A 24,800-nucleotide genomic window follows, 5' to 3' on the forward strand; every position below is an offset into this window, starting at 1 on the left:
GTGCCGGAGTCACTGGGCAGGGTTGTCCCGGGACACGGCAGGGAGGCTTGCAAGCAGCAGCCGGCAGCCACAGTTGGTGCTCTCGAGCACTTCTCTGGCATCTCCCCCTTCGGCCAGGGATCGGAGCAGCCCCGTGCTGCCCATCACCATTCCCAGTGCTGCGGGGAGCTGTGCACGCAGCGGGAGCAGGGATGGGCATGTTGGGATGTGGCTGCTCCGAGCCACCCGCCGCGGGACGGGGCCGAGGGGCCAAGGTGACAGGCAGGTGCATGGGGGGATTGAGCTGGGACCCAGAGAGGTGGTGGGTGATCCCGGCAGACGGCACAGATCCGGGAGTGGGAGCAGCCCCAGGGCTGCACCCCACGGGGCTCCCACGTGGAGGACACGGCACCCACCAGCCCAAAACCTGCAGTGCAGCACGACCCACGCGGACCCTTCCCACCGCAGGATGGCTAAAAATAGCTGGCACCGGTTTCTCGCTGCCACCACGGAGCTAAATATAACCGGCATCGACCGGGCAGCGGGACCGGCAGGCAGCAGAGCGGGAGCTGAGCACGGCCCGGCACCAGGAGAGGCTGGGAGCGAGCGAGGCCTAGGAATCCACACGGGAACGGCCCCCCTGAGCACGGGGTGAACGCGGGTGCAGCTGCCGGTGAGCGGATGGGGCCGGATCCCCCCAGGGAACTCCCCGCCCCCAGTGCCGGTGTTCCCTGGGCGGGTGAGCGCGGTGTGGGGAGCCCAGGGAGCGGGTCGGGTCCCCCCCGCGCTCCACCGGCAGCGGCGGCTGCTGCATCACGGAGAGGGATGAATATTTATGGGCGTTTAAAAATAGCTGCTGCATTGTGCTTCCCCCTCACGTGCGGAGCCAGCGGGGTGCGGGGAAGCTGCTAAATTAGATGTCACCGCGCAGGGAGCTGCTCAGTCAGGCAGGAGCAGGATAAAAATAGAGCCTGCTGTGCGTGCGTGGATCTCCTGCAAAGCAGGACCGGATCCCGTGGGATCCCCCGCCTCCGCACGCCGGCATCCCCGCACCGCGCCCTGCCAAGAGGGCACCGCAGAGGAGCCGGGCAGGGACAACGCGGTTCCACAGGGTGGCAATCAGCGGCCTTTCGTCTGCTTTACCCCACATGTGCGTCTCTCCGTGCCCAAAGCCCTCTGGAAGCAGACACTGCTGAGCTCTGGATCCGGCAAGTGCCCCCCGTGCCCTGCCTGTGACACCCAGGCAGCCCCGGCCCTGGCAGCCCGCGGGGCCTCCGTGCCCTCGCCGTGCCCAGTCAGGATGTGCGGCTGGAGCCAAGGCCGGATGGATGCAGACAGGGTCAGGACACAGAGCTCAGAGTGGAGGCACAGGGGCACTCAGGGAACCTCGAGGTCGCTGTGACTCCACCTGGGCCAACACCAAAACCCACCGCGGGCTGTGGCGAGCGGAAGTGTCTGTGCCAGGTCGGGGGACTGCGAATGGCACCGGCAGAGCCACATGTGCGCCGCGGGCAGCCGGGAGCGCCGCGCCCGGGCTCCGCACACAGCCAGGGGCTCTGCTCGTCTCCGGGCAGGGGGTTTGCAGCCCAAAGTGGCTCCGGCGCTGCCCCTCCGCTGCTGGAAGAGCCGGCAGCAGGCACACACAGAGCCCTGCACAGATGGCTGCGGCACCCGTGGGCCGTGCCAGCCCCACGCGATGAGCTTTGATGGTTGTGCAAACAAAAGCGGAGCCAGATGGTCTCCCCCCGCGCTCCAGCGCTGGAATCCTGCGCTCGCTCCTAGCCCCGACCTTGGCAGGGTGTCCTGCAGCGCTGCCGGCTTGCCCGGGCTGTCTGCACAACGCTGCTGATGGGATTTTCACGGTATCACGGAATCAGAATGGTTTGGGTGGGAAGGGACTTAAAAAATCAACCAGTCCCACCCCCTGCCATGGGCAGGGACATATTCCACTCTCCCAGATTGCTCCAAGCCCCGTCCAACCAGGCCTCGAACACTTCCAGGGATGGAGCAGCCCCAGCTCCTTAGGGAAGCTGCCCCAGTGTTCCCCACCCTCGGATTTCCCCTGGGAAAGAGAGGCGGGGGGAGAGTTGGGGGGCAGCCCAACCTCCCCGGGCAGGCTGGACGCACCCCGCCGGGTCTGGGGTTCTCTGTGCGCGGAGCGGGGGTTGGTGGAGCCCCCGATCCCCTTCCCGGAGCCGCTCCCGCCGGTTCCCATGGCGGCTCCGCCTCTCCCGGTGCTGCCGGACTACAGCTCCCGGCGTGCCGCGGCGGGGCGGGCCGAGGGGCCGCCGGGAGCGCACCGGGAGCGCACCGGGAGCGCGGCGGAGCGAGCGCCGGCCCTGCCGAGTCGAGCCGGGCCGGACCGGGCGGGAGCGGTGAGTGCGGTCCGGGGGCGTGGGGCGGGACCGGGGGGCTCAGCCCTCCCAGGGGGCGGCGGCGGCCGAGCCCCGCGGCGGGGCCGGGGGAAGGTGCCTCGCATGGGCCCGGCCCGAAAGGAAAACACCCCGAAAGAGAGAAGCGGGTGCTGGGATGGAGCTGGGAAGCGGCGGGGTGGGAGTGGGGGGTCCCAGTTAGGTCGTGCGGGTCCCCACGGGGGGGGTCGCGCTGTGCAGAGCCCGGCCGGGAGCGGGTCCTGCCCCGGCCTCCCAGGGCACCGTCCCGTCCCGGGGAAACGGGGAGGAAAGTGGGATCTGGGACCCCATGTGCGTCCGGAGGAGCCCAAGCTCGGCCTTTCTTTCGTGTCCAAGATTCCCCGTTAAATCCATGAGGAAAGGCCGAGGGGGCAGGACCCCCGCACTCAGCCGTGGCGGCTCACGTGTGTCCTCGTCCCCGTGTTCTCCGTGTCCCCTCCGGGACTCTGGCAGCCTCGGGCCCCCCGAGGAGGAACCGGGCAGCGCTGGGGCTCAGACATGTCCAACACGGCTCCGGGCTGGACGGGCACGGAGCGTTGTGGTCCCAGTCTCGCCTCTCACCCAGCACCTGCCTCCCAGCACAGCCCAGTTCACCAGAGTCCCCCCTCCGTGCTCTGGTTCATCCGTTGCCATCGGCAAAGAAGGGTTTAAAGGATTTGTTTGGGAGGTGGCAGCTGTTGCTGCCAGAGATTTGGATCTGTGATCCGTGGGATCTTCATCACCTGCAGTCTGGGAACACTCAAGATCAAGATAAGCACCTGAGCCCTCCTTCTCTCACCAGCCCAGTGAAGATCCTGCAGTGGGGTGCCAGGATCGGAGCATGATCCTGCAATCCCTGGGGAAGGGTGACGGCACTGCCAAATCATAGGATCATTTATTTAGGTTGGAAAAAGCCTTTAAGATCATCAAGTTCAAGTGTTAAGCAAGGGTACAGGAGCAGATGGTGGTCACACTCTTCTGGGGACAAAGGTGAGGAAGGAGCTGCCCCTGGACAGGCAGCAGGACAGGCAGGATGAGGCAGAGGGAGGGCTCAGCTCCACTGCCACACTGTGCCCTTTGCCACTGGCCACAGCCCTGACTTTTCCCCTCCTTGGATGGCCACTGTCCAATGTCAGCACAACCCTGACCTTCACCCTCAGCCTGGTGCAACATTCAGGCTTTTCTGTCCCAAAAAAGAGTGGGAAAGCAGAGCCTGGCAGCAGCTGCTCTGGGAAGCGGGGTGCTGGAGTCCTTCCCGTGGTGGGCTGTGCCTTGCTGTCCTGCAGGTGAACAAATCCTGGTGTGGAATTAGAAAGCAAACATGGGATGTGGGATGAGGGTAGAGACAGAGCTCTGGGAACTCGTGTGCCCTCAGCCAGACTTGTGCAATCCAAAATTCAGGAGAGCTGGGCCAAGGGCTGCACAGAGCTGGTGAAATATTTAAGGTGGGGAAGGACAGAGTTGGAGACATAGAATCACCCTCATTGCAGCAATGTCTGTATCTCCTGCAAGAATGAATTAACCTCTCATATGTTGCAGCATCCCACCCCTCTAATTCTTAATCTTACAAGGAAGGGAAACTGAGGCACAGGAAGGAGAATTGCTTCACATACAGCTTCCAAATTGGGCCTTTTCCCACCCAGCTGTGGGTCTGCAACTGCCCTCGTTTGCAGAGGAGACCAAGTCCACGCTGCTCCTTAGTTTTTGGAAGTTACACTCGAGGCTGGAAATTCCACAGCACCAGCCATGTGCACCTCTGGCTGCAGGGAGCTTCCACAGCCTCTGGATAACGGTGTCACTTCAGGAAAGATTCCTGGAGAGAAGTTTTTTAACTGCTGCTGAAACTAGATTTTAAGGCCTCCAGCGAGAGCAAGGATCCCTTTCTGTGGACAGTCCCTTCCCACATCCCTCCTCCTGCACCCCCGTGTCGCTCCAAGACCCAGCCATGTGGTTTGTCCTGCTGCACAGCTGGAATCCCACAGGCACAGCTCTCTGTGGAGCATCCGACTGTTCCTCACGCCTGTCTCCAGCCTCCTCCAGACTAAACAAACCCGTTTCCTTCCAGCTGTCCTTGCAGGTCATGTTTTTCCTACACCTCTGCTCATTTTCTCCAGCTCCTCCCAGGACTGGACACTGTTCACCCAACATCCAGGAGAACTGTTTCCCATGTCTGGCTCTCAGCACTCCTGTTTACACATTCCATAGGGTGTTTTGCTTTTTGTTGTTGTAACAATCTGACTTTTTTTGACTCATTTATGCTTCACCCCAACCCCCAGTTTTCCTTCTGAGAGCGCTTGGGAATTGCAGCAGGTTTAGGACAGAGCTGCTCCCCCTGCCAGGGGTGAAGTGCTGAGCTCTGGCTCCCAGTCCTGTTTCCAGACCAAACTTTGGGCTTTTCTCTGGAATATCCACAAGCTGGTGAGCTGGGGGGTGGGCAACAAGGGAGCGAGCACCTCGCAGACCTGCAGCCTCTTTCCTGGAAACAAAATCCTTCTTCAGGTATGAGCTCCCTGATAGAGGAAGGTGAGGATCTGCAGCAACAACCGCCTGTGTGGATGGAAGAGGTTTGCAAGTTACTTGGAGCATTCCAAGAGCTGTGGAGCAGAGGCCGGCTGTGAGTCCCAGCCCTGGGCAGGAGCGGGGATGGAGTCAGCTCCTCAAGCAAGCCGGGCCCAGTGCTCCATGAGGGAGCTGGGAACAGCTGGCAGCAAGGAGAGTGGGATGTTGGATCTGGCTCGGGCTCACCTCCAGAGAGCTGGAGGGAACAGCAACACAGCTTCCAGCTGCGGGAAGCAACAGCAAAGCCACGAGGCCAGACATCAGGAAACAGCCCTCACTGTGGGGTCCTGTAGCCAAGGAGGATGAACTGGATCATCTCATCAAACTCTGCTTCCATGGGACATAAAGATGATTTTGCATAAGAATTTCCCTGATCTTGGTGTGAAGACGCTCAGCTTTACAGTGGGTTTAGTTTGTGCTGTTTCCTGTAATCCCTGGATACCAGTGAGCCAGAGCTCTCCTGCTCCCAGCCAGCCTGGGAGCTGACCGATACCTGCTGCCACTGGCACTGTGTCACTCCAAAAAGCCACTTGATACCTTCACTGTCTCAGGGGCACCACTCCAAGGACTTGCTCTGAGAGGGTGACACTCTCTTGTTTCCTCTCCTTCCTGGCATTGTCCAGAAAACCATCTTTGTGCTCTTCCTACGTGGCAGCTGTTCTTTCCAGGTAGGGGAAGGGCCAACTCCTCCACAGCTCTTCCTCCTGAAACATCCTCCCAAGGCACTTTGCCCTGTTATCTCTCCCTTTTTGCTTTTTACGTTCTTCAAGAAGAATTTCATTCCTTCCCTGGGGGGCAATTTTTTTTTTTTGTTCCTCTTTTTTTCCCCTCTTTAAGTCTTACATCTGAAGGCAAAACACGTGAGCCAGAGCAGGGGACCAGCAAACCTGCCGAGCTGTGCAGAACCCTGTTAATGTAGTTAAATTAATTAGGAGATCTGTTGATACAGAGCCTTTCCTCTGCAAATACTGTGTTCCCTTCCCAAGTTTAAGGCATGCTGACTCCATAAACATGCAGGAAGCTTCCTGTGCTGTGTGTTTCCATGATTAACAGTGTAATGAGGATTTAAAAGTGCTTAAAAGTATTGGTTTGAGTTTTGTCAGGCAATCGTGGGATTGAACCTCGACACCTCAGCTCCAGGAAAACATCTCAGATCACAAGTAGCTTCTGTCACAGACAAGCTTCCCACACATAATTCCCAAATCTCAACCACTCCCGGAGTTAGCGACGTCAGCTCTAAGAATGGCAATAACGAGGGGCAGAGGAGGGAACTGACTTGGGATTTTTATAGCAAACAGCAGATTTTGGGTTTGCTTGACAACCAGCCGGTGCTCAGCCCCACTGAGCAGTTTGGATCCAGGCTCTGACCTCAGTGTTTCTGTTCCAGGGGCTCCCATCAGCCACGAGAGCCAGGATGAACGTGGGAACGGCGCACAGCGAGGTGAACCCCAACACCCGAGTCATGAACAGCCGCGGCATCTGGCTGTCCTACGTGCTGGGCATCGGGCTGCTGCACGTCGTGCTCCTGAGCATCCCCTTCTTCAGCGTCCCTGTGGTCTGGACTCTCACCAACATCATCCACAACCTGGTAAGGGAGCGGCGTGACCTGGGGCACCTACGGGGAACCTTGGCCCAGCTGTTCCTCTGAGCAATCTGCTGAGATTCCTGTTGAAACAATTCCTTTGTGTTTCCAAAGATGTTGGGTGAGTTGCTCAACCTCGAGCCCTCAGCCTGTACCGGTGCCTCTGGGTCATGGATTTAAATCCAGCCCAGGTACAGGTGAGGCAGCAACAGCTGGTGAGGCTGCTCAGAAGGAACATGAATTCATTTCCTGCAGGGCAAGTCCTTTGTCGTGTCCCGTTCCCAAAGGGGTCTGTGACAGGCCCCAGATATTGGCAAGACATCGCTAGGGTTGGTAAAACCTGAATTGGCTTCATGAGAGTTAAGAAAAAACAGTATTAACTCCCAGATTTTGTTCTGCTTAAAGTAAAAGATTGGTCCAGGAACTGATTCCTCCCTCTAAAGATCAAGTCTCCACACAGGTCCCCTTGGGCACAGGGGACAAAAAACTTCAGGGATGGAGCAACTGCTTGTGTATCTTTTATTTTAAATAATATCTTAGCCTGGGAATATTCCAGAGACAAAAATGACAGGGATTGAGGACCCTCATGATAAGTTATTACCAGTGAGGGATAAAAACCTCCACAAACGCCCAAACTGGAGCTGCTCAAGGGATAAAAACCTCCACAAACCCTCAAACTGGAGCTGCTCAGGGGATAAAAACAACCACAAACCCCCAAACTGGAGTTGCTCAGTGCTTAGCTCACGAGCTGCCGGCTTCTCATCCATCTTCCCTGCAGCTTTAAGTTCCGGGGACAAAAAGGAATTTAAAGGCCAGGAGTGGCTGTACTTTGGATCTGTGGTGTAGCCAGACTTTGACTCGTGTTCCCCTGGTAATCAGGGGGTGACAGACCTTCTCCCAGCATGTTTTCGGGGAGCGTTCCGCCGTGCCGCAGCAGGCAGGCGCTAATCTCCCGATCGCAGAGATCCCAGGGCTGTAATCTTGCCACCGCCTCCTTGGCTCACACCCAGGAGCCGAGGGAGAGGCTTGACATGGAGCAGCCGAGCTGCCCCGGCCTCTCCCAACTCTCCTTTCCCTGCTTCCCTGGCCGCTCCGGGTTTTCCAGCAGCGCCACATCCCTCTAGTGGAACGGCGCGGGGGTGCAAGCTCCCAGATCCGCTGCCCTGGATCTGGGGTTTTTGGGATGCGGGGCCCCGTGTGCCTCACGCTGTGTGTCCTGCAGAGCATGTACATCTTCCTGCACACCGTGAAGGGAACCCCCTTCGAGACCCCGGACCAGGGCAAGGCCCGGCTGCTCACGCACTGGGAGCAGATGGATTATGGAGTCCAGTTCACCGCTTCCCGCAAGTTCCTCACCATCATGCCCATCGTCCTGTGAGTATTCCGGGGTCGCTGAGCTGCCTCGTGTCCCAGTATCCATCAGTGCTCTGTCCCGGGAGACAAACACATGGAATGCCACAGCTTTCCCTCTGTTTCCACCCTCTCTTTCCAGGTATTTTCTAACCAGCTTTTACACCAAGTATGACCGGATACACTTCATCATCAACACCATCTCCCTCATGAGTGTCCTGATCCCCAAACTGCCTCAGTTCCACGGAGTCCGGATCTTTGGGATCAACAAATACTGAGCGGCGTGGCTGGAGCGGATGGCGGAGGAGCGGGGCAAAGGGGGGGATTCCTTCTCTCCAGCCCCGTTTCCTCCTTCACGCAGACTGGATGTGGTTTCGCAGCGGCTCTTTAAATGCAGATCCCAACAGACACATTCTGCATGCTGGATCCTCGTGCCCAATAAATCCAAACCAGCTCCAGAGTAGTTTAGTGCGGAGCAGGACGCGCGACAACGGATTTCTCTTATCCCAGGGTCATCAGTAGATGCAAAACCACTGAGACTTTGAGGTACAAGGATGAATTCTGGGAAGAGTCTCATCTATTCCAGACATGGAATAGCGAGGATAGGGATGAGGGGAAAAGCTTTTAGTGCTGGTACTATTGCTGTGGTAAATGCACTTTAAAATATATTTCCCTTCCTGAAGCTGGGTGCTTTGAGCAGAACATGGGGGAAATCCAAAGGGATACAGCCAGACTTTCCCAGGACTGGATTGTTTTGGGGTCTGATTTCCAGTTTTAGGTAGGAAGTGGGAGGGGGAAGTGAACAACAGATTTTTATTCTGCAATCGTTGACACCGCTGAGAAGGGAAGTTATTTTCCTAAAAACAGCCCAGGAAGGAATGACCTGCAGTTTGACAAAGCTTTTGGTTTCCTACAGCACCATCCGTGTGGTCCAGGGAAAAGGTGGATAGATCCTAAATCATGCCCATTATTTTCAGTTTATACCTAAATCTGCCCAGGTAACTCCTCTCCCCACCCCAAACTGCTGTTTTTAAGTGCCCAGGGGCTCATTGAGCATTTGGATCAAGGGCTGGGGACAGGTTCTTTATTAACCAACAACAAATGCCATGGAGCTCCTTGGAACGTGGACATGGACAGGTGTGGGAGAGGCTGACGATGGACAGGTACAGGAGGAGGGCTGATTGCTCTAATCAAGCACTCAGCCATCCTTGATTTCATTGGAATTTGTCTCCTCACTTCAGCTCCTTGTGGCTTAAGTGCATGTGACTGGGATTTACCAGTTCTCCATGGACTCAAGGGAAGCGAGGGTTGGATTTCTGGCTTACCTGGAAATCTGTCCCTCAGCTCCACACCCAAGGGCTGCGTGAGCAGCAGATTAATTGACCAGCAGAAGGAGTCAATGGGTCACTGATAATAGATTATTTCACAGAGGAACAAAATTGAGCCTTTTCCCTCTAAAATTACCACCTAAATAAAGCAGGCTTAGGTTTCCTGGCTGAGACAGCTTTTTACTGTTTTACTGAAAATCAGAATTACCTGTTTTTCCTTTGCGTTGTGTCCCAAATGGAATGGGTTTTCCCTCAGTCTTCCCCTGTAACCCCACGAAAACCTGTATTTTTGTTGTCTTAGTGCTTATAATGTCTCACCTTTTTTGACAATGGTATAAATCTTTTAAATCTGCTTTTTTTTCCCCTGCAGTAGTAAATCCAGATTTAGAGTCCATGGTGGAGAGTGTTGAGATTTTGGATGGTCTGAGCATAGGATGTGGAAGGGGGAATTTCAGATCTGTTACTGCTCCATGCATAGTTTTAGGCAAGTTGCTTCACTTCTCTCTCAGACTTCCTATGGGACTGCTACAGGGAAGGGAAAATACGGCGTGTACTTCAGAGGACTGCTGGAATGCAGGGAGAATCATTCCCTAATATGTTTGAAAAGTGGAAATTCAAGTGAAAAGGAAGTTTTCAAGCAGGTAGAAGGAGAAGAGAGTTTGGCTGGAGACCCCAGGGTGTTGACAGATGTGCAATTTCCTTGATGGGCAGGTTAAACCTTCAAACCCAGGACAGAAGAGCTGCTGCTTTAGCTGAGGTACTCTTTTACCCTTATCGGCTCTTTAAGCTACTAGACAATGATAATTGTGATCAAAATAGAGATATTTCATCAATCAGCTGGGAAATGACACAGACATGAGCAGTATTCCTGTGGGAAAGGCTGCTCCAAGGGGGGCAGGTCCTGGCAGGGTGGCTGAGGCTGGACCTGAAATGCTGACTGTGGTGCTGAACAGACCTGAGTGTCTGCCCAGACACCACTTCCATCTCCAGGGGAAACGAAAGAAAACTAATTATTGTCTTAGAAAACATGGGGAAAACCATCTTTTTTGCAGCAGAAACAGTCTTTAGATGCTTTCAAACATTTCCTCACAGACAGACATATGCTGGGTATTTCTAAGCATATGCACATCACAGAACTGTAAATTTAGAATAATTATCAGTTGAAGGGCTCGGCTTTTTTTGATGCAACAATTCCCAGAGTCTCCTTGAAGGCATTAGCACAGCTGTGGCTTTGAACACATTACTTGTGCTGGTCACTGACACTACGGACATCTGACCCTGTTTCTTTAAATTAAAGATCAACTGAGATGCAGAATGGGATTATAAACTTCTCAAACAAGCAGGTTCTAAAGCCTAAAGCCCCAACCTTGTAATTAAGGCTTTGCCTAGCAACAAAAGTAAACTTTTTTTTTTTATTTCTCTCCTTCACACAAATGATCAAAACAGCCGATGCTGGAGTCATGTGACACTACAACACAGGTGTGGTGTTTTCCCATGGAATAACTGAGATTAACTTGGACTCTGAATCCAATCAAGGGAAACATAAATGGAAACAGGAGACATATGGAAAGGAGAGTTTGAAGAAAGATTTCACGTTCTGTTGTGGAGAGTTAAGTATCTAGATATGATGAATAAGTGTTTGAACAATTACACATCAGGTAGAATCTTTCTGAAGATCCTGGCTTAAGGGTAGGTGTCAGGATCAATTAAAACTAAAAAGCAGTAAGTTAATTGTAATTAAAGCACCATTCTTGGGTGTACCTGAGGCAGTCTGAAGTGAAAGGACAGCGTGGGCAGGCTGAGGGGTGGTCAGACATCCTGGCAGGGGACAGATCAGGGGTGAAGCCACATTGTGGGAGGAGAAACGAAACGTGAGCAGAGCTCCTTCTTTGAGAGCGGAGTTTTCCCCAGGTGCCTGCATGGAGGAGATAACTGATCATTGCTGATTTTAAATGGGATTCTGATCACACCACACTTGACAGGTTTCCTCTCACATTTGTCCTGCATCGTGATCAGGGCAAGTTCTCACCCGGAGAGATCAAATCTCCTGTGACAGAGAAACAATTCCTGGTAAGAAGGTACTTTTCTCTTTTATTTTGCAATGAAAGAGAAAAGCTTTTGAAAGGCTGGAATGCTTCTCAGGAACTGGCAGCAGCCTGTCCCATCTTGTACTGGGCAAAGCCTCCTCAGCCACTGTCAGCACTACGCAGGTATCCACGGGGTACGGCAGCCCCTGCTCCAGGACACTCGGAAAACCAGCAAGTCCTCCCAGCCTGATGCTCCTGAATCAGCAACCCTGGCTTGGGAGTTGTTTCACAGAGCTACCAGGCTGGCAAACAGTCCAAGCCTTTGCAGGAAAAAGCCTTTAAAATAAACTAGATGGAGGGCTATTTAATTCTTGAGTACTTTTACGTTTGAATTACTGTTCAATTTGGGGTTGTTTTTAGAAGCTCGGTACTGGCCCTCGAGGAGGGGACAGCAGTGGGTTAACACATTAATATTCCTCCTTGTGACTTATGTTGCTTTATCATTGCCTAGAATATCTTTTAAGCATGCGAGTGTTGGTGTGTCCATACCCTCCTTGGATCAGTTAAATCAGCTGAATTAGTTGGGAGGGTTTTTTAAAGGAATGTTCTGTACAAAGTTTTAGGGGTTTTTTTCCCAATAGCCTTCTTTTTGCTGTGGATACAGGAGTCTCATGTAGAGAACTTTCTAAAATAAAGTGTGAATATTTTTATTACTCCTTTGTACAGTATTCTAAGAGAGACTAATAAAAGTGAACTATTCAGGTAAAAACTTGCACTTGCCTCCTGGAATCTTCACATGGATGGCTTTTGCTGTTAAACAAGCATGGCTATGAGTCCAGCAAACACGGAATGGCTTGGGTTGGAAGGCACCTTAAGGCTCATCCATTCCTGCCTCCTGCCATGGGCACGGACACCTTCCATTCTCCCAGGCTGCTCCAATCCCTGTCCAATCTCTCCTTGGACACTTCCAGGGATGGGGCAGCCACAGCTTCTCTGGATAGCCTGTGCCAGGGCTTCACCCCCCTTTACAGGGAGGAATTTCTTGCCAATATCCCCTCCTGAGTCCATTTCTCCATCTGTAGAAGAAGGGCAACATTAAATGGCTCTATGAAGTTGAATCATGGAAGGATGGAATGGTTTGGCTTGAAGGGACCTTAAAGCCCATGCAATCCCTTTTGCTGCCGGGGTGGGGGCACCTTCCTGTCATATCTGGTCTGGCATACTTCCAGCAGTGCACTTGCATCTCCTGAATCTGTAGGAGTTTGAGTTATCCACAGCCCCTATAAGAGACTCCGCTCAGTGACTAAAAGGAAGAGTGACGCAAGCAACGGCCAATTTGTGGAAGTGGAACACTGGTGATGAGGACGTAAAATTGCTGAAGTAGCCTCACAGCTGGGAACAACTCCGGATAAGCTGCTGTGAACAGCCAGCATAGATCAGGTCTAACACTCCCCCTGCCCAGGAGTTGCTTTGGGGAGCCCCCCGTGAGCAAGGTAAGAGAAATCAATTTACTTTTTGCCGTGGGTTTGTGGGGTTGCCAGCTGTGCAACTCACAGCTCCCGTATTTAGCAAACACTTCCACATCGCTGAGCAGAAGGGAAGACTGAGAAGATTCTCCCCAGTCCTGTTGCTCACCAGAGGTCACATCCTGTGGTCTGCTCCGCACACCTCCCACCCCACAAACAGGCAAGTGCATAATCCCAAAGCTTTGGGTACGGGAGAGGGTTGGTGGGAACTCTCTGTCAAGTGCTCGTTTAGTTTTTCTCTCTTCTTGGAGACTTCCAAGGGAATGAGTCCTGCAAGTGCTACTAACATTGAGCACACAAGGCTATTTGTCTTTGGAATGGTTTAAACTCAAAGAGGGCAGGGTTAGATGGGATATTGGCAAGAAATTCCTCCCTGTGAGGATGGTGAGACACCAGAACAGGCTGTCCCATCCATGGAAGTGTCCATAACCAGGTTGGGCAGGGCTTGGAGCAACCTGGGATAGAGAAGGTGTCCCTGACCATGGCAAGGGGGAGAACAAGATGAGCTTTAAGGTCCCAGCCAACCCAAACCAGTCTGGGTTACCCAATTTCCCCTCCCCAGCTCCATCCCGTAAAAAACCAGAAAAGTGAAACTGAAACTTGTTCATAAAAACAATCTGTGTCAGAAAACAAACGGGGATTTCTTTCTGGCCCTCAAACAGCAGCTCTCCCCTGCAGACCACCAGGGCCTGCCCGAGGAGGCTGGGCTGTGATTTCTCTCTATTTTGGGGGACATTTTCCCCCAAAAGCAGCACCCTCAGGGTCTGCCAGCTGCGTTCTCTCTGCACAATCACTGGGGATCATCAGCAAACGGGGACAAGGCCAAACAACCCACAGCTCCTGCTGCTTCCTCTCCAAACACTCCCTGTAACAACCCTGTGAAACTTGTGTCCTTGGACAATGGGAGAAGGTTTTGAGTCATTATTTTGAAATCATCTTAAACATTAAAGTAACACTTTGTTGCAATGTCCTGCTATTATTTCAAGTAATTTGCCTTAACTTGTGTTGCCTCTTTCCCAAGGCACAAATCCACTCGGCTTTGCTTCAAAACTTCAGCCACAGCAGAATGTTTAAAAAATTCACCAAATTCCTTGTAAAACAAATGGATCCAAGCAAAGAATTGGTCCCTGTTGAGAGCATCGCAGACAATGAGCACTTCAGGCCTCTCTATCTACTGAAAAAAAAAAGCAAATCAAAAACCATATTCCACCCAGCTCCCTACTACCAGCGGACAGGGTTCACACTGGATGATGTGCTGCTGCCTGGAGAAGATGGTAAAAGCATAGGTAAAGCCCAAATTTATCAATCTGAAGTTCACAAATTCCATAGATCATGTGTTTGGGTCATTTATGGCTGAACTGTACCATGTTCCAGCTTTCCTGTGGGTGCTATACTTACAGTGCTGAGCCTGTGTAATCCTGTTTAACATAATGCATGGAATTATTTCAGTGTCCCTCCATCAAGATTCCAGCCAATTTACTCTCACAAAAGTCAGCGCTGACCAAGCTGATGGAGGTCTCAGCATTTCTTTTGACCCTGCAACTGTAGAGCTGAAAGGAGCTGCCTCTCTGTCCAAGGTGTTTTCTATCAAACCCCAGAAGAAGAGCGTATCACTGGAATCACTGGAGGCACTGAGAAGAGAAAGGTAAGGAATGATGAGGGAGCACACACAGCTCCAGTCATCTCCTCCAGCCCACGCCAGGTCAACAATGGGTTTTCAACAGCCTAAAACTAAGATTAAGACCTTAGGGCAGGAATTCCCTCTAACTAGGACAGGTTTGACAGGAAATGGGAGTGACAAGATACCCCCTGAGCCTCCTCTTCTCCAGGCTAAGCCCCTCCATCTCCCACAGCCGCTCCTGGTGCTCCAGACCCTTCCCATCCTTTTTCTCCTTTAGACAAATCAACATGGATCACTCCTTCATCCGACAGCTACAGAGAACAGACATCAGCCTATACGTGGTCACTGAAATCCTCGAAGCCTCGGAGGAGACCGTCTACAAGGAATCCACCAAGGCAGACGGGGGCTTCAAGGCCAAATTTTACACCACGCTCTGTGCACAGGTTTGGCACCTCTCTCCTCCCTTCCCTGACACCTGCACTCAGGTGTCCTAACAAGTTATTTTCTTTATCCAGAGCACCAGGGAGGACAAACAAAGCATAGTCATACCCAAGGGCTGCACCCTGGCCTTCAGGACCATCCAGCTACACATTAGAGATGGAGCATGGGGTAAGCAACTTCCAGAAATGACCAATTTCTCCATTCTGGAAACAGTGCACAAGAGGAAGAACATTTTAGGAAGTATCACTTAGCCACAGAGCCACCCGCAGCTTGTCTGCAAAGAGATGGAGGCAGTGTGAGGAACAGAAATCACCTGGGAAAGGTCAGATAACCCATGCAAGGTCAAAGATGCTGTTTGGGGAGGGGTCAGTAAAGAAAGAAGGAAGCCTCAAATCTATGTTTCAGGAGCTGCAGAGCTCCTGTTCATAAACTGCCCACAGAGTAGAGTTTGGGTTATTTCTTTTCTTTTTCTACTCAGAAGAGAAGAGCCAGGGAGAAAACTGGGTGGGTGACCACAAGTGGGAAGGCTGGTGTAGAGCACCATAAATGTCCTTTTTATCCTGTTGCAGATCTGGATTATTTCCCAGCAGAAGCCATGAGAAGGGCAGCTTATGTAGCTGATGGTAAGTAATGTATTTCCACAGCTTCCACTTGCACAACTTTTACCTGCTTTGGGTAAGATGGAATCTCCCAGCATAAAACAAACCACCTGGAATGATGCATTTGCCTCTTCCCTGAGACATCACAACTGCCCGAATTCCATATTGCTTCAGAAACACTCCTACAAGGGTTTCCAACTCTGCGTTTAGAGATGCCAGTGAACTCCTAGTTCAGAAGTGACAGATTTGGATCCCTTCTGGTTTGCAGGTCCCTCACAAGGAAAATTAGGAGTAGTGCTGAGAGAAGTTAAATACTCCTGCCGAATTTTCCCCGAGTTGTCTCCTGACCTGCTGCTCATAGTCTTAAACACCATTAAAACTGTGATGAGGGACAAGAACCTCCTACAAGAGCTCAGCCAGAAAGTAAGTGAAGCTTCTCTTACTGCCACGATTTATAAGTACAGACACATCCAGGACCACACCTCTTGCCCCACAAGTTACCTGTCCTGTGTCACCACTGTCCCTCCAAAATCCCCTCACTCGGCACACCTGCCTGCTTTGGACAAGCAGCAGCCTCTGCCCCCAAATCCTGACATTTCTTTTCCTGTTCCCCCACAGATGGAAGAAGTTCCTGAGGAAAATGATGGTTATCAGCTGAAAACGGAGAGTCCAGACTTAAAAGACCTGTTCAGCACCTTAGAGCATTCTCCAAGAGATCTTCTCCTTCAGCTGGCAGAGGGAATCACCTACATCTTTGACGCTTTGCATGGTGAGGCTTTGGGACTTTAAGAGGGAAATCAAGGCAGGGATGATGCCCAGTCCTGCCATTCCCTCTTTCCTTCTTCTCTTACTCTTCCTCAAGTGGAATCCACATCTGAGTCCCATGTTGAGGAGACGAGAGAAACCCCCTTTGCACCCATCCAGGGCTCCTTCAAAGTGCAGTCACAGCTTCCTCCCGAGGGGCAGCTCCGATCTCTGCTCTGGTGACCAGGGACAGAACCCCAGGGAACAGCTGGAGCTGTGTCTGGGAGGGTTAGGTTGGACAGCAGGGGAAGGTTCTTCCCCCAGAGGGTGGTCAGGCACTGAACAGGATCCCCAGGGAATGGGCACAGCCCAAAGGCTGACAGAGCCTTTGGACAACGCTCTCAGCACAGGGTGGGACTGTTGGGAGTGTCCTGTGCAGGGATGGGAGTTCAATTCTCCTTGTAGGTCCCTTCCAACTCCATATTCCATGATGCTGTGAGAAACAGCCATATCACTCTCACAGTGAGGCTGCACAAATCATTTCTATTAAAAACATCCAAAGAACTTTTGACCAAACGGGCATTTCCTACAAGAAATGATCACCCTTCCCATCCTCTTCACTCTTTCCCATCCCGCTCACCATTCCCATCACACCAGAAACATCCAACACCTGGTGGGTGGTTTTGGATGCAAACCCACTTTATTTCTGCAGAGTTATTGGAGGATCAGCTGCTGCTGCTGCTGGAATCCTTGGAAAGGAAGATTGTGTCCCAACAGCTGGAGCTGGTGAGAACACACATCACACTTGGCTCCTTTCAAGGGGAGGCGGGGGCTATGTTAATTCTAGCAACATTTCCATACTGATGTCACAACTTGACTACTGATTAAAATCCTGATTTTGCTTTTTTTGTTGTTGCTGTGAAGGTTGAAAACCTCCTGAAACACGACCTGGAGTACAGGAAGGAGCCTTTCCATGTGGATGCTGAGCTGCTCTCCTTCCCACACGAGGAGGAGCAGGTGTTAACCATGGCCCTGGTGGAGATGAGTGGAGTGCAGCTCCAGGAAGATGGATCAGCTGTCCCTAGGGATCAACCCTTCGAGGCCATGGCAGCCCTGTTCGTGGTTCTGCACACCCTCAATCTCCTGAGTGGCTTGGAGTAGGAGGTACCTGGCCCAGCCTAGGGAACACCTCCTCAAGATGTTGGAAAATCTCTGATGACAAGACAGGTTTCTCTCCCAATTCCATCCTTGTTCATGCTCAAGGATACTTTGGCTGTGAAAGGCAAATTTAAGGCAGGAAAACTCATTATGGATGCTAAGGGCTGGATATCCAAGGGGATTTGTCTGTCTGTCTCCCCATGAATGCAGAGGGACAGTGGGAAAATCCACAAGCCCAAAGAATCCCAGGCCTGGCTGTGATGCCTTGTGTAATCCTGCTTCCCTAAAAATGCTGCTGCTGCTTCTGCAATCAGTAAATGGGAAAGAGAAGGGTAAAGGAAACCTGAAGTGGACGGGAATGCAAAGAGAAAGGGGAAATGCAAAGGGAAAGGGAAGGCAGAAAAAACAAACGCCAGAAGGAAACACCAGGAGTGACTCTCCCTGGTCCCTCTGTGGTTCACTGAGGGCTCTGTGAACTGCTGGTGGCCAGAAGGTTGGGGAATACCAGAGGTTTCAGCAACACCTCCCTGCTCCCAGTGCTGCCATTGTCCCTGAGATGCTTGAGGGACACGGGCAGCACTTCAGAGCAACCATCCTCTCATTATCACTTTATAAATAAAGAGCAGCTTCTTGCTAACCAACCGGGTGTTTTCAAAGTCAATTCCTTAATTTTGTGTGGTTTTGGTCCCACAGCACATCTGACAAGCTTGGGATGCTGTACCAAAAGTGTGGGCACTTAGCCCCGGGGTGAAGCCAGGGGGTCCCTCAGGCTGCGGGGCCCTGGAAGAGTCCCTGGAGGCGAGGGGCAGCACTGCTCACCTGGCTGGACACTGACAGCTCCAGGAGCACTTCCAGCACCAGGGGCCAGGTTCTGCCTTGCAGCAGCTACAAAGGAAACCCAGCCCCAACCCGGAACCCTTAGTGGACACCCTGGTCCCAGTCCCAGACCAGACGCCTCACAGAACCCCCAGCTCCAACACGGCCCCTCTTGGAACCCCTAGACCCAGCCTGGCCCCTCATGGGACCCCACTCCAAGCCCCGACCCCGCCTCCTCACCGGACCACTCACGGGATGCCCGGCCCCTCACGGATCCCCAGACCCATACAGGAGCCTCCACAGGATCCCCGGTCCCAGCCGGACCCCACACAGAACCCTTTACGGGATCTCCGGTCCCAGTGAGGCCCCTCACGGGACCCTTCACGGGATCCCCGACTTGGCCCCAGTGCAGACCCTCATGGGACCCTTCTCTGGATCCCTGGTCCTAGGATAGCCCCTCACGGAACCCTTCACGGGGTCCCCCACCACAGACCGGCCCCTCACGGAACCCTTTACGGGATCTCTGGTCCCAGCATGGCCCCTCACGGAACCCTTCACGGGGTCCCCCACCACAGACCGGCCCCTCACGGAACCCTTTACGGGATCTCTGGTCCCAGCATGGCCCCTCACGGAACCCTTCACGGGGTCCCCCACCACAGACCGGCCCCTCACGGAACCCTTTACGGGATCTCTGGTCCCAGCATGGCCCCTCACGGAACCCTTCACGGGGTCCCCGGTCCCAGCATGGCCCCTCACGGAACCCTTCACGGGGTCCCCCACCACAGACCGGCCCCTCACGGAACTCTTTACGGGATCTCTGGTCCCAGTGTGGCCCCGCACGGGATTCTTCCCGGGATGCCCGACCTGTCCCCAGCCCGGCCCCTCACGGAACCTCCGCCTCCGCCTCAGCCCTCGCCTGCGCCCCCAAAAGGCGGGAACTGCTCAGCGCCGGGCGGAAACACCCGAAAGCTCTACGGAGATCCCCGAGACAGAGAGGCGAAAGAACACGAGCGTTGCCGGAACCCTCCGAGAGGTCTCGGTCAAAACATCCGAGAACGTGGCGAAAATCTACGAGCGAAGACGGAAATACCCGAGAGCATCACGGAACTCCACGAGCGGGAGAGGCGGAACTCTCCGAGCGGTGCCTGAACTATCCGAAAGCGCGGCGGAACGAGCCGAGCGATGGCGGAAACGGCCGAGCGCAAGGCGGAAACGGCCGAGCGAAAGGCGGAAGGAGACGAGCGTGTGTCGGTCGGCGCTCGGCTGGTCGCGCCTGGCGGCCCGTTGTGCAGTGTCACGCCATGAAGCAGGACGGCGCGTCCCGCCGCCGCGGCGACAAGGCCAAGGCACCCCCGGAGGGACCCCCGCCCGCTCCCCCCGACGTCGAGATGCACGAGGAGGCGGCGCCGGTGGCCCCCGAGGCGGCCGGAGAGCGGCAGCCGCAGCGGGAGCTGGACGCGATCACGTTGGAGGGTGAGGGGGGGGGGGTGTTGTTGTAATGAGGGTGTTTGTGGAGATGGGGGGGGGGCAACTGAGGGGTCTTGGGGGTTGAAGGGACTTGGGACAGGTCGGGGGAACCCCTGAGAGGGGGGGATGTTGGAGGAAGGGGATTGAGGGGGGTTATAGGGAGCCTTGGGGGGATTGGGGAGGGGTCAGGGTGGAGGTACCTGAGGGGGGAGGGAGAGCGGCTGGAAAGGTGTTGGAGAAGGGGAATGGGCGGGTCAGTGTGGGGGTGGGCAGTTGGAGGGGGCTCTGAGGGAAAGAGGAACGGGGGAGCACTTTTGGGAGGGGGAGTTGGGGGGCACCGTGTAGGAAAGGGAGAGGGGAGGTGTGTTTGGGGCGGTGTCACTATGGGATAAGGGGTTCGGGGGGCACAGAGAGGGAAAGGGAGATGAGGTGGGGTTTTTTGGGGGGGAAAACACTGTGGAGAAGGGTATTTGGGGCAGTCTGTGAGGGAGATGAAGGGGGGAGGTTGGTTTTGGGGGCAGTCACTGAAGAATGGGAGATGGACTTATGTTTTGGAGGAGATCACTGTGGAAAGGAATTGGGGCAGCTCTGTGAGGGAGAGGGTGTTTTTTGGGGGGACAGGCTGTGAGCGGCAGGGGAGCTGCAGCCCTACTGTGGTGGGACCCCATGGGGGTGCAGATGGAGGCTGGAGCCCTTGGGGACGAGGGACAATACTCTGGAAGGGTCTCACCAGCCTCCTGCTCCAAGCAGGGACAGCCCTGAGGACAGGTCAGGTCACTGGGGACACCAAGGCCGTGGGCAGAGGGACCCCAGAACAGCAGGACGGGGTGAGGGGGCAGCCCTGCCTTTGCTCCTGGGTGCCCCTGACAGAGGATTTGGGGTGAGGGGTGTCCGTGTGCCCCCGCAGACATCAAGGAGCACGTGAAGCAGCTGGAGAAGGCGGTGTCGGGGAAGGAGCCGCGCTACGTCCTGCGGGCGCTGCGGGCTCTGCCCTCCACCTCCCGCCGCCTCAACCCCAACGTGCTGCACAAGGCCATCCACGGCTTCTTCACCTCCAACTGCACTGTCAGGGACTTCCTGCTTGGATTCCTGGAGGAGGTAGGGACAGGGGTGGGGAAGGGACACCTGCTCTCACCTCTGCCCTGCTCTGGTGACGCCCCCCCAGCACAGGAAGGATGTGGAGGGGCAGGAGGGAGTCCAGAGGAAGCACCAAGATGATCACAGGGATGGAGCAGTTCTGCTGTGGGGAGAGGCTGAAAGAATTGGTATTGTTCAGCCTGGAGAAGAGAAGGTGTACGGGTCACGTCACTGTGGCCTCCCAGTATCTGAAGGAGCAATAGAAGAGATGGAGAGGGACTATTTACAAGGGCTTGGAGTGACAGGACAAGGGGGAGTGGCTTCCCACTGACAGAGAGCAGGATAAGATGGGATACTGGGAGGAAGTTCTTCCCTGTGAGGGCAGTGAAGCAGTGGAATGGATTTCCCAGGGAAGTTGTGGCTGCCCCATCCCTAAAAGTGTTCAAGGCCAGAATGGGCAGGGCTTGGAGCTGCCTTGTCTAGTGGAGGGTGTCCCTGCCTATGGCAGAGGTGGGACTGGGTGAACTTTAAGATCCCTTCCAACCCAAACCTGCCTGGGATTCAATGATTGTTTTACTCTCCAAGGAGGGAACAGGGCAGGGGGATGTGGGGACACTGGGGACGAGCAGCCCCTCTGCTCAGACACACGTGTGAGCAGGGACAGGTCCCTGCAGCCCTGGCCGGGCTCCTGTCACACCTGGAGCAGAGCTGTCTCTGCACAGGGACAGAGATCCAACATTTCTCTCTCCCCCCAGTCCATGGACACAGAAGCTGAGCTGCAGTTCCGCCCACGGACGGGGAAAGCAGCCTCAGCCCCTCTCCTGCCAGAGGTGGAGACCTACCTGCAGCTGCTGCTCGTCATCTACCTGATGAACAGCAAGAGGTACCCCGAGGTGAGACCCCCAAGCTGCCCCCGCAGCGCTCCTGCTCGGTGGGGACCCCCTGGCTCTGCCCCACGCTGTCCCCTCAGTGTTTGGGCACCGCCCCAGGTTCAGCCCCACAGCCCGGGTGGTCTCTGTCCCTCCCAGGACCAATCTCCCTGCTCTGACCTCCCTTCCCCTCCTGCAGGCTCAGAAGGTGTCCGATGACCTGATGCAGAAGATCAGCTCCCAGAACCGCCGGGCCCTGGACCTGGTGGTGGCCAAGTGTTACTATTACCACTCCCGGATCTACGAATTCCTGAACAAACTCGACGTGGTCCGGAGGTGGGATGGGGCCTGTGGGGGGCTGTCCCTCAACATGATCCCCCTGTTTTCCTCCCTCTTCGCTGACTCCTTGTTCCACCCCGCAGCTTCCTGCACGCCCGGCTCCGCACGGCCACGCTGCGCCACGACGCCGACGGCCAGGCCACGCTCCTGAACCTGCTCCTGAGGAATTACCTCCACTATAACCTCTACGACCAGGCTGAGAAGCTCGTCTCCAAGTCCGTGTTCCCCGAGCAGGCCAACAACAACGAGTGGGCTCGGTACCTGTACTACACAGGTGAGAGGGGCTCGGTGCCTGCCCTGGCTCCTGGCACCCCGCACCGAAGGGCTCCGGTTCCTCAGAGAACCCCTTTGAGCAGCTGGAGGTGGGGCTTCCAGGCAGGATTTGGAGCCCCATCCGTGTAGGTCGGGTTGGATTCACTGGGTGGCTTTCCCCACCCGCCCCGTGTGGGCGCAGGGCGGATCAAGGCCATCCAGCTGGAATACTCGGAGGCGCGGCGCACCATGACCAACGCCCTGCGCAAGGCCCCGCAGCACACGGCCGTCGGCTTCAAGCAGACGGTGAGTGGGGAGGGGGCAGGACCCCCCTGCACTGGGTCTGAGACCCCCTCGGGGTTGGGATCTCACAGGGCTTGGATGTAGGACCTTGTGGGATGTCAGGCCCCATGGAGTTTGGTTTGGGACCTCCCAGCTTTGGTAATTCCCAGGCTTGGGACTTCCTGGGCTGTCAGGTCCTGTGGAGTTTGGTTTGGGACCTCCCAGCTTTGGGACATCCTGGGGACAGGTTTGGGGCTTCCTTGGATGTCAGGCTCCATGGACTCGCGTCCTCTGGGATTTGGGATTTCCCAGGGTCAGGTCCAGGGCTCCCCAGGGTTGGGCTCCACGGGGACAGTCCTGGCACCTCCCAGGCTCAGCACCTTCCAGGATGAGATCTGGGACCCCCCCAGGGTTGGGCTCTGCGGGGACAGGTGTGGGATGTCCCAGGGTCAGGCCCCATGGGGACAGATTTGGGACCTCCCAGGGTGTTGGGCCCTGCAGGGATGACAGATGTGGGACCTCCTAGGTTTGGAACTTCCCAGGGACAAATCTGGGACCTTCCAGGCCCCACAGGGACAGGAACAAATTTGGGGTCTCCTGGAGTCATGTGCCCCATGGGGATGGGTGCTAGACCTCTTGGGGTGCCCAGGGATGGTTTCAGGCCCTGTGGGGACTCACTCAGGGTCTCACTCTGCCCCAGGTGCACAAGCTGCTCATTGTGGTGGAGCTGCTCCTCGGGGAGATCCCGGACAGGCTCCAGTTCCGGCAGCCCTCGCTCAAGCGCTCGCTCATGCCCTACTTCCTGCTGACCCAGGGTATGGCTGCCCACCCCTGCCTGTCTCTGTCCTTCCCGCAGTGTCAGAGAATCATGGAATATCCTGAGTGGGAAGGGACCCAATGGGAGTTCTCTTCTCTCCCCTTGATGGGACTTGGATGCAGATGCCACTTGAGAAGGAGGAAGTCAGCCAGCCCTGACTCACTTTCCCCAGCCTTTCTCCTTCCCCCATTCCCACCTTCTTCCCTCCAGCTGTCAGGACGGGGAACCTGGCCAAGTTCAACCAAGTCCTTGACCAGTTTGGGGACAAGTTCCAGGCTGATGGCACTTACACCCTGATCATTCGGCTGAGGCACAATGTCATCAAGACAGGTAGGAGGGTGTTTGAGGACCCTCTGCAGGCTGGGCAGGCCTGGGGGGCTGCATCCCATTCCCTTCTCCCCACAGGTGTCCGCATGATCAGCCTCTCCTACTCCCGCATCTCCCTGGCCGACATCGCCCAGAAGCTGCAGCTGGACAGCCCTGAGGACGCCGAGTTCATCGTTGCCAAGGTACCAGCACAGCGAGCCCCATCCTTTTGGGGTCCTGGGGTGCCCACAGCCCCCCACCCTGCCCCATCCCCCACACCCCTCCCTGCAATGCCCCTGGGTTTGGGTTGAAGCTCCTCCAGGGAGAACTGGGGACACTCAGGGCGCCGCATCCCCGCTCTGTGCGCCGTGTCCCGAGCCCTTGCGGACACCCCATGCCCTGCCCCGTGCCCGGGCTCACAGGCCATCCGGGACGGCGTGATCGAGGCCAGTATCAACCACGAGAAGGGCTACGTCCAGTCCAAGGAGATGATTGACATCTACTCCACACGGGAGCCCCAGCTGGCCTTCCACCAGCGCATCTCCTTCTGCCTCGATATCCACAACATGTCCGTGAAGGTGAGCACAGCGTGTCGCTGGGGGGGACAGCAGGACGTGGCTCAGGGCTGCCTCAGCTCCAACCTCATCCTCCTCCTCTTCTTTTTCTCCAGGCCATGAGGTTCCCACCCAAATCTTACAACAAGGACTTGGAATCTGCAGAGGTGAGACCTCACCAGGGTTCTCTGCAGCCGCCATGGCCATGGGAAGGATGTGGCTCCTGTCCCCACCTGCCACCAACCTCGGCCTTTGCTTTCCAGGAGCGCCGGGAGCGTGAGCAGCAGGACCTAGAGTTCGCCAAGGAGATGGCAGAGGACGATGACGACGGTTTTCCGTGACCCTGGGCCCTGGCTGTACTTTTTTATTTGTCCCTTGGACAGATGGTGGCTGAGCAGGGCCCTCCGTCCCCCCCAGACCCCTCTTTTATAAATCCCTGCATGTCTGTACTGTGGGAGGGGACACAGGGGGTTCCCTGGGCCCACACCCCCTGACCACCTGCACCTGTGGTGGGACCCCCCCTCCCCAATAAACATCCTTAAAAGGATCCCTGTGGTGACATCGGAGCCGATGCCAGAGGGGCTGCGAGGGGAGTGGGGCTGGAGGGAGCAGGAGTGGGGTCTCCACTGGTGCCCCCCCGGCTCCCACGACAACAACGGGGTCAAACTTTGTTAAACTTCAATTATGACTTTTAAAATAAAAGATGGAAAAACACCA

General features: G+C 55.2%; 3 protein-coding genes and 1 long non-coding RNA gene across 8 annotated transcripts; 3 read left to right on the forward strand and 1 right to left on the reverse strand.

Annotated features, from left to right (window-relative positions):
• Positions 1-568: 568 nt before the first annotated feature.
• Positions 569-9,540, forward strand: ORMDL3 (ORMDL sphingolipid biosynthesis regulator 3). 2 transcript variants are annotated; one of them, XM_068996706.1, is made up of 4 exons: positions 569-652; positions 6,316-6,516; positions 7,733-7,884; positions 8,003-9,540. In XM_068996706.1, exons 2-4 carry the CDS (start codon positions 6,343-6,345, stop codon positions 8,136-8,138), a joined length of 462 nt encoding a protein of 153 aa, XP_068852807.1. In that variant the 5' UTR covers positions 569-652; positions 6,316-6,342; the 3' UTR covers positions 8,139-9,540. The 2 variants fall into 2 exon arrangements, with proteins under 2 accessions (XP_068852807.1, XP_068852808.1); XM_068996707.1 differs by lacking the exon at positions 569-652 and adding an exon at positions 2,236-2,354.
• A 2,357-nt stretch (positions 9,541-11,897) lies between these two features.
• Positions 11,898-19,292, reverse strand: LOC138099470 (uncharacterized). The gene is made up of 2 exons (XR_011146723.1): positions 19,211-19,292; positions 11,898-12,291 (listed from the first exon to the last, which is right to left on the reverse strand). It is a non-coding gene; the product is annotated as an uncharacterized lncRNA (long non-coding RNA).
• On the forward strand, positions 12,285-17,956 carry GSDMA (gasdermin A). Of its 4 annotated transcripts, none has more exons than XM_068996669.1 (11): positions 12,285-12,708; positions 12,785-12,901; positions 13,763-14,027; positions 14,191-14,386; positions 14,640-14,805; positions 14,878-14,971; positions 15,373-15,426; positions 15,671-15,825; positions 16,021-16,171; positions 16,859-16,932; positions 17,071-17,938. In XM_068996669.1, exons 3-11 carry the CDS (start codon positions 13,808-13,810, stop codon positions 17,305-17,307), a joined length of 1,347 nt encoding a protein of 448 aa, XP_068852770.1. In that variant the 5' UTR covers positions 12,285-12,708; positions 12,785-12,901; positions 13,763-13,807; the 3' UTR covers positions 17,308-17,938. The 4 variants fall into 4 exon arrangements, with proteins under 4 accessions (XP_068852770.1, XP_068852771.1, XP_068852772.1 ...); XM_068996670.1 differs by having other exon boundaries at positions 12,810-12,901; XM_068996671.1 differs by lacking the exon at positions 12,785-12,901.
• Positions 19,293-19,359: 67 nt separating the features above from the next.
• PSMD3 (proteasome 26S subunit, non-ATPase 3) lies at positions 19,360-24,800 on the forward strand. The gene is made up of 12 exons (XM_068996561.1): positions 19,360-19,593; positions 20,495-20,685; positions 21,420-21,557; positions 21,733-21,869; positions 21,956-22,146; positions 22,327-22,430; positions 23,107-23,221; positions 23,434-23,553; positions 23,629-23,732; positions 23,952-24,107; positions 24,200-24,250; positions 24,347-24,800. Exons 1-12 carry the CDS (start codon positions 19,422-19,424, stop codon positions 24,422-24,424), a joined length of 1,557 nt encoding a protein of 518 aa, XP_068852662.1. The 5' UTR covers positions 19,360-19,421; the 3' UTR covers positions 24,425-24,800.

The sequence above is a fragment of the Aphelocoma coerulescens genome, chromosome 27 (genome assembly GCF_041296385.1).
Source record: "Aphelocoma coerulescens isolate FSJ_1873_10779 chromosome 27, UR_Acoe_1.0, whole genome shotgun sequence".
NCBI lineage: Eukaryota > Metazoa > Chordata > Aves > Passeriformes > Corvidae > Aphelocoma > Aphelocoma coerulescens.

What these genes read in the sequence shown, in the direction of transcription:
- ORMDL3 (XM_068996706.1), top strand. Translation starts at nt 6,343, where the DNA reads ATGAACGTGGGAACGGCGCACAGCGAGGTGAACCCCAACACCCGAGTC. An exon ending in CCAACATCATCCACAACCTG is followed by an intron (nt 6,517 to 7,732) that starts GTAAGGGAGCGG and finishes TGTGTCCTGCAG; the next exon opens with AGCATGTACATCTTCCTGCA. An exon ending in ACCATCATGCCCATCGTCCT is followed by an intron (nt 7,885 to 8,002) that starts GTGAGTATTCCG and finishes CTCTCTTTCCAG; the next exon opens with GTATTTTCTAACCAGCTTTT.
- GSDMA (XM_068996669.1), top strand. Translation starts at nt 13,808, where the DNA reads ATGTTTAAAAAATTCACCAAATTCCTTGTAAAACAAATGGATCCAAGC. An exon ending in TACAAGAGCTCAGCCAGAAA is followed by an intron (nt 15,826 to 16,020) that starts GTAAGTGAAGCT and finishes GTTCCCCCACAG; the next exon opens with ATGGAAGAAGTTCCTGAGGA. An exon ending in CATCTTTGACGCTTTGCATG is followed by an intron (nt 16,172 to 16,858) that starts GTGAGGCTTTGG and finishes TTATTTCTGCAG; the next exon opens with AGTTATTGGAGGATCAGCTG.
- PSMD3 (XM_068996561.1), top strand. Translation starts at nt 19,422, where the DNA reads ATGAAGCAGGACGGCGCGTCCCGCCGCCGCGGCGACAAGGCCAAGGCA. An exon ending in CCGTCGGCTTCAAGCAGACG is followed by an intron (nt 22,431 to 23,106) that starts GTGAGTGGGGAG and finishes ACTCTGCCCCAG; the next exon opens with GTGCACAAGCTGCTCATTGT. An exon ending in CTACTTCCTGCTGACCCAGG is followed by an intron (nt 23,222 to 23,433) that starts GTATGGCTGCCC and finishes TCTTCCCTCCAG; the next exon opens with CTGTCAGGACGGGGAACCTG.